This window comes from Danio rerio, chromosome 6, assembly GCF_049306965.1.
Source record: "Danio rerio strain Tuebingen ecotype United States chromosome 6, GRCz12tu, whole genome shotgun sequence".
Classification (NCBI taxonomy): domain Eukaryota; kingdom Metazoa; phylum Chordata; class Actinopteri; order Cypriniformes; family Danionidae; genus Danio; species Danio rerio.
Window position 1 is genome coordinate 4854387 of NC_133181.1, and position 14907 is coordinate 4869293.

At 38.7% G+C, this 14907-nt stretch overlaps 1 protein-coding gene across 1 annotated transcript in view; it reads left to right on the forward strand.

The window, feature by feature from the left end:
• sema5bb (sema domain, seven thrombospondin repeats (type 1 and type 1-like), transmembrane domain (TM) and short cytoplasmic domain, (semaphorin) 5Bb) overlaps positions 1 to 5693 on the forward strand; it is a 116614-nt gene extending 110921 nt beyond the window's left edge. Inside the window, exon 22 of the mRNA XM_001340262.10 lies at positions 1170 to 5693. Coding sequence (XP_001340298.6) covers positions 1170 to 1331 — 162 coding nt within the window. The 3' untranslated portion in view covers positions 1332 to 5693. The remainder of the gene's footprint in view (positions 1 to 1169) is intronic.
• The last annotated feature ends 9214 nt before the right edge of the window (positions 5694 to 14907 follow it).

Here is a 14907-nt window from a genome sequence, read left to right on the forward strand (position 1 = left end):
CTTTATGCATACTATAGCAACAGTTATTAAGTGTCATTTGCTTAGCTATGTCATTTTAAATTCGAAGGTGACATTGTTTGAGATGTTGAACTTGACATAAACAAATACATCCCAACCTGTCGTTGTCATGACAACTCGACATTACCAAGACAATGTCATAAATCTGTCATGAACATATTTGTCACAAGGACTTTATAATTGTGTCATGGATATTTATATACCAGTGGAACAAAATAAATTTGTTATTAATACCAATCATTTTATAACAACGTCATTAACATTTAACGACAATTTGAATTTGTACTGCTGTAGTTAGTCAATAAAAATTGAATGATGGTAAGCTTTCTCTCTCAGTCTCCTCTTCAGACCAAGAAATTTTATATTATTTAGTATAGACTTTGATGATTAGGTGTATATATGACCTTCCCTGAATTGTGTACATTTTGTTATTAATATTATTTGTTTTATTATTGTTATTGTTTACTTTGTTTATTAAATTGTTATATTGTGTTTTGTTACTTTAAGTCTTTAAGTTAAATGATTGGCAGGGACAAAATGAATCACCTTTAAGCTGAAGTATTGTATACTAATGAAAAAATATATATATATATATATATATATACATATACATTTTACTCAAATGCGTACCTAATAAATCCAGAGAAACTTTTTATTCCAAAGATTCATCTAAAAAGTGCTCGGCATAAATGAATAAACCCCTTCAGATCTCTCTTTTAAATTCATATTTTCTATAGGATGATTTACAATGACATATTTGTGTGTAAAGATTAGCTCAGTACCAAAGCCAAAACTGGAAAACTTAAGACCACAGTCCAAAAATGTCTACACCCAAATTAATAAGATAAAAAATATGAAAAAAACTGTTAATAAACAGTAGAAATAAAGGAAGGGGCGACACGTTTTATAGAGAGGCCAATAATATACAGAGAGGCCAATAATATACAGAGAGGCCAATAATATACAGAGAGGCCATTAATATACAGAGAGGCCAATAATTCAACTGTATCTATGATTCTTCATTTTCATTTTGGGTAGAGGAATGACATCACAGGACCTGCAGAATGATGCAAAACACTCCGTGGCCTTTAAAATATTAAAGTTCTTTCTGTTTCTCACTATTTTTGTGCTTTCTCTCGGCCTCCCTGCAGACTCTCAATAAGAACAACCTGCTTCCACCAGATGAAAGCTGCAACTTCTTCCCATCGCCCTTACCACAGACCAACGTCTACACCACCACATATTACCCGTCTCCGCTGGGCAAATACGACTTCCCTTCAATGGATTCCCCCTGCAGCTTCATGCACAGCTGATGCGCTGAAACACACACACACTCTTTCCCCATCTCATGCTTTCTCAGGGTGAGTGACTGACTGCGCTCACACACCCTCATCAGTCCATGCAGACGCAACGCGTGGATCCGCAGGAAGGTCGAGCGCATAATCTGCATCTCATTAAATGCAGGAAAATGCGGAGGAGCGATGTTGGGATAAGACGAGCCCATGTAGATTTTTTGTTGTTGTTGTAGCATTTCCTTTCCTAAATGTCATCTCCGACTGGAAGTCACGGGTTCAGTCGTACACACGTGATGTAATAACTCACAAAAGCATGCACACTTCTTAAAGAGCGAGAGGAACTCTGGGATATTGGCTATTCAAGCCTAAAAATAGGCGCTTTGTGTTGTTTTTCGTAATAGATTGAATGCAACACAACTCGATGAAGCATCGATAAAGCATCTCACGATACGCCTGAACATCTGTTTCTCAATTTTCTTCCTGGTTTATACTCCAGAACTCGGTGTTGGACGTGAGATACATGGAGTCGGAAGTACAGTAATGCTACTGGTTAATGTACAGTATGAAGGATCTTCAGCGTCTAATGAAAGACTCGAGCTCATATGATGTCCACACAGCGTTACACATCTGTTCACCAGTGTGAAGATGTCTGTCAGACACTTGTTACAGGAATAATTCGAGCGAATATGACAGATCTGCCATCATTTACTCAACTTCGTGTCATCATAAACATGGATGAGTTTCTTTCCTAAGGTAAAAGTAACTTTCTCTGTGGATTAATCGAAGTATATAATAGAGCCTTTTCACGTTTTTTTCACAACTTAGAGCGCAGTGAATGGCAGAGCACAACAATTAATGTTTTTACAATCCCATTTGCTGAAATTATGAAAGAAAAACGCTACGATTGTGTTATCAAGACTTTCAGAAAGAGGAAAAAAAGTAGTGTGGGACTGATATCGGCAACCAGAAGAAAGAGTAATGTCAAATTTACTGTCCCACCCTCCGTAGACGCTGAATTAGTAACACCTTGCATAAGCCATACCTGTCAACATTGGGATGTGTAAATAAGGGACATGCCCACCATAATAAGGGTTTCCCCCGACCCCCTTTAAAAAATCCCCAAATTACTGTAGATTGTAAATAGACAGTTAAATGGTCAGTAAAATGTTTTATTATTATTTACAAAAGAAAAAATAAATAGAATACATTAGCAGCAAATACATTAGCCAACATTCATTCATTCATTTTCTTGTCGGCTTAGTCCCTTTATTAATCCGGGGTCGCCACAGCGGAATGAACCGCCAACTTATCCAGCAAGTTTTTACGCAGGGGATGCCCTTCCAGCTGCAACCCATCTCTAGGAAACATCCACACACACACACACACTACGGACAATTTAGCCTACCCAATTCACCTGTACCGCATGTCTTTGGACTGTGGGGGAAACCAGAGCACCCGGAGGAAACCCACACAAAGAAAAGGGAGAACATGCAAACTCCACACAGAAACGCCAACTGAGCCGAGGATCGAACCAGCGACCCAGCGACCTTTTTGTTGTGAGGCGAATGTGCTACCCACTGCGCCACTCACATTTGCCAACAGTACAGCTTATTAAAATGAATAGCTATTACAATGAAATAGAATCAAATCTCATCAGCCGTTTCTTCACTGTATAACGTACACATTCTGATTAAAGAGCAACCAATGAATGATTTATTTAGATTTTTTTTGTTTGATTACATTATATAACAGGTGTCACTTTAAAACTGCACACATCTAACATTATAATGAAAGCATTTAACTGCTTTCCTAACTGTTTATGCTCATTAAGGACGAAATTATTTGTGTTTGAAAAAAAAAAAAACATCAAGATGAACATCTTTAGATATTATTATTATTATGTGTATATGTCTGTTTAAACACGCACCCAAAACCCAGACTTTTGCTCCGCTTCAAATCGCGTGTACAGAGTCCGTTTGGGAAACAGTGTCTGTTTATCACTTTGAAGCGCGTCAGCTGACAGACATGCAGCGCTATGACTGTTTTTAGGATTGCATATGAAGGGGCGACGACACCTGTAATGAAAAGGAAGGGAATCATGCCGTTTTTATATTTATTTCAAAGTGTTTTCCTGCCTAAACAAAGCGAAAGCACAGAACAGACTCACATTTAAGAGCAAGGGCGGCCCCTGGTGGTTCGGCGGAATGGGTTGCGTTTGGGAGGCTCGACTCTTTAATGTTTATTTCCACGCTTCAAAGAAAGACTGAAAATCCGGGAGAAATACAGGAAAATACCTTTACGGGATCATAGCGGGATAGAACTGTAAAATACGAGAGAATCCCGGGAAAAACGGGAGGGTTAACAGGTATGGCATAAGCAGTAATCCAGTTTTTGTAATTTGATGCAAAGATGATATCAGGCATACGTAAATACATATAAATATACATATTCAGTCATTTTCCTTAGACTTAGTCTTCGTTTCAAGAGTCACCACAGTGGAATGAACCGCCAACAATTCCGGCATATGCTTTACACAGCAAATGCCCTTCCAGCTGCAACCCAGCACTGGGAAACATCCATATGTCCTCACGGTGCTTTCACACTAGGTCCCAAGTAGTTTCCGGAGTCTCCCCCAAATGCACAGCGAATCCTGGATGTCCGCAAACAAAGTGATAATCTCCTGGAAATCGCGCGTCCCCCTCCGGTCCACAAATACGTCGCGCACCCTTCTCACCCCTTCCCACCGCATCCCTCCTCGCTCTTCAGACACGTCGCGCGCACCTTGTCAAACACCACCAAACTACTACTACCCCGTCCCTCCCCCCTCCCCTTGCAACAGCTGAGCGGGACAAAATAAACTGTGAGACTTTAGCTATGTTTCCATCCAAAAATGCGAATAAACTTCATGCGCAAAACTCGATTATCGCATAAAAGTTGTGCGAATGAAGCAGCGTTTCCATCCGAGTCAAAGCGAGCAAAATTGTCACTTCCTGATTAACTGGCGCCAAATATCAACAGTAAAAACTGCATTTGCTGCAGTAGGAGAAGCTGCACCAATCTTTTCTAAATGAATGCGCCTCAGAAGACAATCCTGACATGCAGTGAGCGCGCAGTGGCGTTTGACGGTGTCAGACGCGGAGCACAGGCGCTCTTGATTCTGGAGGTCATTAATAATGTAATAACACTAATACTGAAATGGTAAGGCGTTTTATAATGACCAAAACAACATTTCAGATGTTTTATAATGTGCTCAGCCTGACGTTTTGTCCATTCACACACATTTTAAGCATCACATGATCTCTTTTAACAAAATCACATGACCTTTTTTAATGTGCATGCTGGAGTTTGTGCAGTAAAAGTGTTTCCATCGCAGTTTATGCGCATCCTTATATAAAAAGTTTATCCTACCCAGTTAGGCGCATAAGTTTTTTATGCGCATTTTCAAAATTTATGCACATCATGCCGTTTCCATCAACTGGTTTTTTATGCTCATATGCAAATTGCGCATAAAATAAGTGGATGGAAACATAGCTTTTGACCAATGTGAGGAGAGTTTACTCACACGTGACTTGTTTTAGCTCTTTTAGTCCGTTTAGAAATGTTGCCGTGTGAAAGCGAACCGCACCAAGAACAAAGAGAAACAATGTAACAATAGTAATCTCTGTTTTGGAACAACTGAATGGATCCACAGGAGTGAAAGCACCCTCAGCTGAAGGAAAATGAATGAATGTATTTGGATTTGATTCATTTAGTTTGCTTGAAGAATAGCTTCAGTGAAGAAAGTGATAAATGACATGAGGATGACTACATGATGACAGGATGTTGAATTATTTCTTTAAAGTGACTGGTATGAACAGCTCAGTGTTCTATTGAAACTAAAGGGATGTAAGTTTGTAAGTAAGCGTGTATATTTGTAGCTGCATTATATATTTATACACAGATGTTTTTGTTTTGATGGATTCAGGTATTTCTCCTGCTATAACTCACAGCAAACACAAGACAATGAGAAAAGTAACTGTTGTCTTCTGTTCACTGAGTCGTATGTAAAGTGTTCACGTTTTTCCGTCTATGTTCCCGATTAATGAAAACGTCTTCTGGAATATTTTATGCTGATTCTTTCCTTGGAGTCCGGATGAACTTTGATGCGGAATACAGTCTGGCTGTAAACAGTGTTTGTGTTGACTGGAGGACGAGCAGAAGAGACTTTTATCCGCTGATGTTGCATGGATGCAGACAGACAGACAGACAGACAGTTCTCTATGCAATGAAAACACGATCACTGCCTTTATACACTGTGAACCTTTTGCTATGTTTTGATATGTTGTACATTGTAAAAAAAATAAAGAAATATCCAACTGGGTGTCTAAACACCACAATTTACCTTCTTCTGTCAAGAGTTTGGTTTACTATCTATCTATCTATCTATCTATCTATCTATCTATCTATCTATCTATCTATCTATCTATCTATCTATCTATCTATCTATCTATCTATCTATCTATCTATCTATCTATCTATCTATCTATCTATCTATCTGTCTGTCTGTCTGTCTGTCTGTCTGTCTATATATCTATCTATATATCCCTCCTTCAATCAATCAATCAATCTATCTATCTATCTATCTATCTATCTATCTATCTATCTATCTATCTATCTATCTATCTATCTATCTATCTATCTATCTATCTATCTATCTATATATCCCTCCTTCAATCAATCAATCAATCAATCAATCTATCTATCTATCTATCTATCTATCTATCTATCTATCTATCTATCTATCTATCTATCTATCTATCTGTCTGTCTGTCTGTCTGTCTGTCTGTCTGTCTGTCTGTCTGTCTGTCTGTCTGTCTATATATCTATCTATATATCCCTCCTTCAATCAATCAATCAATCTATCTATCTGTCTGTCTGTCTGTCTGTCTGTCTGTCTGTCTATATATCTATCTATATATCCCTCCTTCAATCAATCTATCTATCTATCTATCTATCTATCTATCTATCTATCTATCTATCTATCTATCTATCTATCTATCTATCTATCTATCTATCTATCTATCTATCTTCCCTTCTATCTATCTGTCTGTCTGTCTATCTATCTATCTGTCTGTCTGTCTGTCTGTCTGTCTATATATCTATCTATCTATCCCTCCTTCAATCAATCAATCAATCTATATATCTATCTATCTATCTATCTTCCCTTCTTTCTATCTATCTATCTATCTATCTATCTGTCTGTCTGTCTGTCTGTCTGTCTATATATCTATCTATCTATCCCTCCTTCAATCAATCAATCTATCTATCTATCTATCTATCTATCTATCTATCTATCTATCTATCTATCTATCTATCTATCTATCTATCTATCTATCTATCTATCTATCTATCTATCTATCTATCTGTCTATCTGTCTGTCTGTCTGTCTGTCTGTCTATATATCTATCTATCTATCCCTCCTTCAATCAATCAATCAATCAATCTATCTATCTATCTAACACTCCATCCAAGTATCTGTTTATCAGTCCATCAATCCATCCATCCATTTTTGTTCATCCATCTTTCTATCCATCTTTATCCTTCCATCCGTCTGTCCAATAACTAATCTATCTTTCCATTTTTCTTTCCATCTATCTGTCCATCCATTATTTAATCTATCCATCAATCTCTATTTTTCATCAATCCATGTATTTTTCTATCCATTTTCTATTAATCCATCCATCTGTACATTCATTTACTCATCTGCCTGTCCATCCATCTCTCCGTTTTTTATCTGTACTTATGTGTGTTTATCCATTTCTATCCTTTTATCCATGTGTCTGCCCATTAATTAATCTCTTTCCATCCATCTTTCTTTCCATGTTTCTATCCATTCCTTTGTCTGTGCATTTATTGGTCTGTGCATCTGTCTATCCATCTTTTTATCCATCCATCTCTCTTATTTCTGTCCTTTTCTCTATCCATCAATCTATCTGTCCATTTTTCCATCCATTCATCTATCCATTCATTTACACATCTGCCTGTCCATCAATCTATCAATTCTTCTATTCATCCATCCATTTTTCTATCAGCCCGTCTATTTGTACATCCACTTTTGTTCAACAATCTCTCTATCCATTTTTATCCTTCCTTCCATCCGTCCGTCTGTTCATTGATTAATCAATTTTCCATTCATCTATCTTTCCAGTTTTCAATCCACCCGTCCATCTATCTGTTTGTGTGTCTCTCCATCCATCTTTAAAAACTATCCGTCCATCTCTCTTTGTTTCCATCCATTTACCTCTCAGCCTGTCGATCTATCTATCAGTTTTTATATCCATCCATCATTCTATCTTTTCATCCATCCATCTACATGTCTATCCATCAATTAATCCATTCATTTACCCCTCTTCCCGCCTCTCCATTTTTCTGTCCATCTATTCATGCATCTATTCTTACATCTGTTCATCCATCTGTCCATTTATCTGTGTGTTTATCCATCTCTATTTTTACATTCATGTTTGTCCATCCATCAATCTTTCTATCCATTTTTTTATCCATCCACCCACCCATTTACCCGTCTTCCCATCCATTCATCAAATTTTCAATCCATCTATCCCTCTCTTTTTGTAAGTCTGTCTGTTCATCAATTTTTGTTCATCCATCTTTCTATTCATTTTTGACCTGTCCATCCATTCATTTACCCATCTGCCTGTCCATCCACCTCTCCATTTTTCTATCCATCTATCAATCCAATTTTATATCTGTTCATCTGTTTGTTCATCCATCTTTCTTCTCATTTTAATATCCGTCTATCCATTCAATTCTCCATCCGTTAATCCATCCATCTGCATCTATCTGACTTATGAATATCTGTCTTCTTTCAGTGACTTTGCTCTCCTTCACCTGGATGTTGTCCTCACAGTGTGTTTGATAGCGGTGTGCAGTGAAAGGTTAATAGCTCTGCTCATTAGCGTTGATTAGAGAGCGTCGGTGTTCTCCAGCGCTCCTCCAGGCCCACTCTTCAATCCAGCTGACGAATGGTGTTTGCGCTTCTAACAGTGGGTAAGTGATATGGCTTTTTAATGGGCTGTTTGCTGTTTGGAGGTTTACCTCTCTAATGGGAGGAAACTAAGCATTACCCAGCAGCTGGAGAGAGTTATCGGAGCCAGACGCTCCATCTGAACTCAGACCTGTCATGGCCTCTATATACACACCACTGAGGAAAGCTGCTCACAGGAATAACCAACACACAATATACTGCATAAACTATAAATAAATAAGTTTGTTTGAATGTAAATTATGCACATTTCCCCTTAAAATTTGTATGTAAAGGTCCTGTGAAGTGCTTTGAAATGTGCATTTTCATTCGATGTTTGACGTTGATCTCAACTGAAATATGAAGAGAGGGAGGGACATAGTGTAGCCCCTCCCCTTTAAAAGCTCCACCCCCTTTCCCTCTTACATCTCTGCCAGTGAGAGTGGTTGAGCTCAAGTGTATCAAATTTGAAGTATCTTGAAGGGGGCGGGGCATGTCAGATACTAGAGAGCATTTGATTGGTCACGATTTGACAAGAAACTAAGGTGACAAGTATAAAAACCTTAATCCATTCTGGCGGAAATGACAAACTACGAGCTTTACATTTTATATCCGTTTTATATCTTCTAAATGCTAATTTTGTGATTGTTTTGGTGCACACTAGCTAATAGATATCCTAAAAACCAACAATACGGATACTTAAATCTAATAAACTTTATTTTGATTTTATGGGACCTTGAATTAACCATACATCAAATTTCACTTTAGTTTAACCGTATAAGGCTCATATAATGCCGCATGCATGTGTCTACACGTCTTACATCGGGCGTTATATTTGTCTGTATATCAGACCCCCAAGTTTTTCACCATTTTTTTTTTTTTAATTTTATGCAATAAATGAACCGCCAACTTATTCAGCATATGTTTTACGCAGCGGATGCTCTTCCAGCTGCAATCCATTACTGGAAAACATCCATACACAGTCATCCACACTCATACACTACAGCCAATTTAGATTATTCAGTTCACCAATAGCACGTGTGTTTGGACTGTGTGTGCACCCGAAGGAAACCCACGCCAACATGGCGAGAACATGCAAACTCTACACAGAAATGCCAACTGACCCAGCCGGGGCTCGAACCAGTGGCCTTCGTGCTGTGAGGCAACAGTGCTCACCACTGAGCCACCATACTGCCTTTGTTCCATTTCTTGCTGTGATGATACAGGGACTATAAAAACATCCTTGAGCAACCTCAGAAAAATTGTTTTTGTGTCCTGTAAAAAATTAAATATAGCAATCTCTGGAATGTCCTGCATAAATATATATCTTTTTGTGGTAAAGTGTCTCTTCAACAAGGTGACTTGCAGGATAAAACTCACACTGTGACGTGAATGTTTATGAACTGTCTTTCACAAGTAGTTAAAGCTGCGCACTTGAGAGGAATACAGCTGTAATCCAGTCCAAGCTCCATCAATCATGAGAAAACCCTTACAGGAGTCAATGATTCTGACCTTCAGCAGATGCAGGTCTACACACCACCACGAGTCCAACTAGAACGCTTCAATCAGCTTGAACATTCCTGAGCCTTTGACATGAAAGAGAGTAGAAATATTCTTCTTAAAGGGATAATTCACCCTAAAAAAGAAAATTACCCTTTAATGTACTCACCCTCAAGCCATCCATGCAACAATACAATACAAAAACATACATTGGGGGAAAAGGTTGTTGAACACATCTACATTTTCTCAGAAAACATACTTCTAAAGGTGCTGTTGACTTGAAGTGTGGGTTATTCATAAACTAATTTCGAGAGGATCACGTGCTTATAATCAATACGGCTGGCTCCTTGTTAGCTCCGTAATCTGCCCTATTAGATGATTACGGAAACATTATAAATAACCTGAGTTTTTCACTCCAGTTATCTTTGTCGTGAAGCTCCCCCCCTTTCCACCCCTACATCCTCCCAATTTTTCTGATCGGGCGACACGATGGCCCAGTGGCTAGCACTGTTGCCTCACAGCAAGAACACCGCCAGTCCAACCCATCGGGCCGGTTGGTGTTTCTGTGTGGAGTTTGCATGTTCTCCCCGTGTTCGCGTGGGTTTTCCCCGGGTTCCCCGGTTTCCTCCCACCGTCCAAAAACACAAACCATAGCCAATCGATTAAAACAAATTATCACCCAATACAACCTGAGTTTACACTTCTCACGGTGACAAGCAGGGGAGTTCTCGAGACCTACCTGACCTCGAATTCCCCTCTCGCCCTTCTAACGGGAGGGAGCCCCGGGCTCGAGGAGATTACGAGCTCAGGGCTCTCTCCCGGGACAGCATGCCAAATACGCTTTATTGATTAGCAGCTAAGTGTGAACTCTTGAAATTTCCACTGGGTGTAAATAACAACCAAAAAAAACTGTATATGCAAAGAAAACAAAACGTATTAGTTTACAAATGAAGTTATAAAATGAAATGACACAGGAAAAAAGTGTTGAACACATGAAGAAAGGGAGGTGTAGAAAGGCCAGACAGCAGCTGAATCTCTCTGTAGTTCTTCAGCAACTCTCTGTCCTTCCTCAGTGTAAATGAATATCAGCTGCTTCAGTCCAACATCTACATTAGCCAACCCAGGATCCTTTTGAAAACGTATTACTATATATATTTATAGAGAGAACCAAACACTTCCCAGGAACTACGCTTTTTTTTTTTTTTTTTTGCAGTTTTTGTTTTCGTGAATCCACCAGAGGCCGTTGTGTGCTTTTTTAAATCTGAAATTTCTCTCGTGGGTGCTATTCGCGCCTGCTGTTCTCGATTAAATCCACCAGAGGCTGCTGTCGACTGACTGACTCACCAACAGATCTATCCCCCAACCTTCCCCTTCCCTAAACCCAACCAAATGTGTATTTAAAAGCAATCCGGAAAAAGAAAAGCCCCTGATTTTTACCACATTTTCAGATTTTACCACATTCTCACCGTGTTATTCATCATTCATTTTCTTTTCGGCTTATATTCGTCTCTTTATTATTCTGCGGTCGGCACAGCAGAATGAAACACCAACCTATCCAGCATATGTTTAACACAGCGGATGCCCTTTCAGTTGCAACCCAGTACTGGAAAACATCCAAACACACACATTCACTACAGCCAATTTATTCAATTGACAAGTCTTTGGACTGTGGGGGAAACCGAAGCACCCAGTGGAAACCCACAGGGGGAGAACATGCAAACTCCACACTAGGCATGGGCCGGTATAAGATTCTGACGGTGTGATAACCTTGGATAAAAATTTCACAGTTTGACGGTATCACAGTATTGTGATTACTGCTTTGATATATAGAACAAAAAATTTTCCCCCTATAAAAGCCATATATTATATATATTTTTTGAAGATTGATAATATTTTGGAACAGTAAACATGTCAGGCTAAATAATGAAAATGAATTATTGTCTTCTGCTGTCTTCATTAGTTTCAAAAAACACAAATTTCTTTACAATTTAAATGACATCTTTGGAGATCTTTTCTGCTGGAGAAACTGCTGTCCTTAAAAAAACAAAACAAAAAAAGTCAATAAAAAATCTTACACATGCCTTAGGGGCGGTATTACAGAAAATTTTAAAACCTTGACTTTTCCAAACCGCGGTATACCTTGAAAACAATTATCATTCCCATGCCTACTCCACACAGAAATGCCAACTGGCTCAGCTGGGATTCGAACCAGCAACCTTCTTGCCGAGAATCAACATTGCTAACCACTGAGCCACCTGCCATTGTGTAAATATTACACAATAATTGGTAACTAACTTTAGTCTAATTGTGAATATAAGTAAAAAGTAGTTTACTTTAATTTAAAGTACTTGATCAAGATGACATATAAGAGCAGTGGTTCTCAAAGTGGGGGTCGAGACCCCCCAATCACAGGGGGTCGCTTGGTGATTTCCAAAATTCAAATAAATTTTATTAAACTATTAGAATTGCCATATTTTATCTATAACCAATTTTTTATAGTAAAAGACAACAACATGCAAATAAAAAGCCATCAGCCTTTCAATTCTTTTTTTCGAACTATTGGTGTGTTTACGTTAGATTAACAACACTGCATTCAAGAGTTCACACTCAGCTGATGACTGTTTATAAAGCTTTTTTGGCATGCTGACCCGGGAGTGAGCCCTGAGCTCATAAGATCCTCGAGCCCGGAGCTCCCTCCTGTTTGCAAGGCGAGAGGGGAGTTTGAGCTCAGGTAGATCTGGAGACCTCCCCTGCTGTAGTAGCTAATAGTGATTGCTCTTAAGAGATAACTACTTACTAGGAGCATGGTGCCAATTTGGATTAGTCAGTTAACTTGAGTTGCATGTTTTTGGACGGTGGGAGGAAACCGGGGAATCCACTTTAGTACGTGGAGAACGTTTAAACTCCGCACAGAAACGTCGGCTGGCTTGGTAAGGACTAGAACCAGTGACGTTCTTGCTGTGAGGCAACAGTGCTAACCACTGGGCCCCCGTGCCACCCATCTAGGAAAGGAGGAGGAGTAGAAGTGGAAGGGGGAATTCTTCAAAACGAAGATGGCTGTTATATGGAACTTAGGGTATTTATAGTGGCTCAGGAATCGTCTGAATGGTGAATCATAAATTAAATAATGCGGGGCCGGCTGTGATCAATCATAAGCACATGATCCTCTCCAAATTAGTTTATAAATAACTTCACATAGCGTCAGCTGAAGCAGATTTTATAGCACCAGGTTAAACTTTGACACCTTTAAGGCAATAAAATACAATACAAATAATACAGGCTACTACCGAACATTGAAGATGATCATGGTGGTGGTCTCCAAAATGACACCAATAATAGGTTATATGCCAAGCTAGTGCTGTTCCCATGCTGATAAGCTTCTGGTTATCTGTTATTGTTAGTTTTTTTTCCATTTTAAACGATACCTTTTACAGCAGGGGTCACCAACATGGTGCCCGCGGTAGCACTCAAGGATCACATGAGTTGCCGTGGGCCTGTTCTAAAATTAGCTTACCAGTAAGCTGCATCTAATATTTTTTGTTGCTATTCTTTTTAAATCACACTTGCAATGGTGTAAAATTAAAAATGACATTAAGTTATATATTTAAAAAAAAACTTTAAAAACAATTTCAGACAAATGAAGTGTTGCATATTGATATCTATCAGTTTCCAATCATTGTTGAGAACTATTGTGAGAAATCATTAACATGATCAGTGTCTTCACATAGATGAATATCATTAATTATTAATAATAACATATAATTCAAAGTAAAGTGAGCAACTTTGTTATTAGGAAGTGTGTATCAAGCTAGTAGCTTTTCACATTAAACGATACCCAAGAAGTAGCTCTCAGTTTCCAAAAGGTTGGTGACCCCTGTTTTACAGCATCGATGTTGTAATTTAAACACGCCATTTTTTCAATGGCAAACAGCTCACAGGAAGCACTTAACCCAGGTTACAGGCAAATTAAAAGTCCTATTAGCATGCTTCGGCATATACCCCATTGACTTCTACTGAAAACATTAGGCCCTTTAGTCTCTATAGCTTAGGTTAATATAATAAATTACTATATAAACTATTAAAGCCTATGGTTGTTAGCCTGTTGCACTTTTTGTTTTGTCTATATGCTCATGTTTATATAGGCCTATAGTGTGTGCACCTTTGTTAGTTTATAACCACTTCCGAGGAATGTGGGGGTCACGAGTCACTGGCATTGTTATCATGGGCTGAATAGTTTGAGAACCTCTGTATTAGAGGATGTAAGGTAAACCCATTTTGGATGAGCATGTGGTGTAGAAATCAGCTCAAATGGGTCTCTGGTCATGGATATTTTGATGATTGAACACAGATGAGAAGTTTTAGAGCCACAAACGTCCATTTGACACGCGTGACACCAACACCAGACTATGTACTATGAGGAAACTTCTCAAGAACCTGACGTGGATTCGAAGAAATGCTGATTATGCTGCCAAATTATTACGATCGCCTCGAGTTCTACAGACGTAGTCAAGTCCGTCAATGCAAACACACACCCATGAAGCTGGTTTGAGTCTTTTAGAGGTTATAAAGTCCCTCAAGAGCATGACATCATCAGAGTCGGTGAACAAAATAATGGTGAAAAGCATGAATGATGTCTGTCCTGAGACTTTATTAGTGACTGCTCACAGACCGAACAGAGACTCACAGGCCCATTAAGGTCTGATTATTTACTCGTTTGTTTTCATTTTAGTCTGTGATGTGTGGTTGGTTGAATGAAAGTGTAAACCGATGGTGTACATTTCCATTCAGAGCACTTTATATTAATTTGCTGTGGAATATTGTTTGGGTTTTTTATTAGCTACCGGGCCACTTGGACGTGGATGTAATCATTTATCATCATTAAACACGTAAACACAGACAGAGAGTGTTTTTTTTTTACTCTTAATCTCCCAAAGATCAATATTAGAGCGAGAAGGGTGAAGTTATTGAGATCCTTTTTCGCACTGTGCCAGAAAAGGTTGCCTGAATTCACCCTACAGTGTCGAACTAGAATACAGAAACAGTCATGTGAGGTGAACGAAACATTTAAAGTTAATA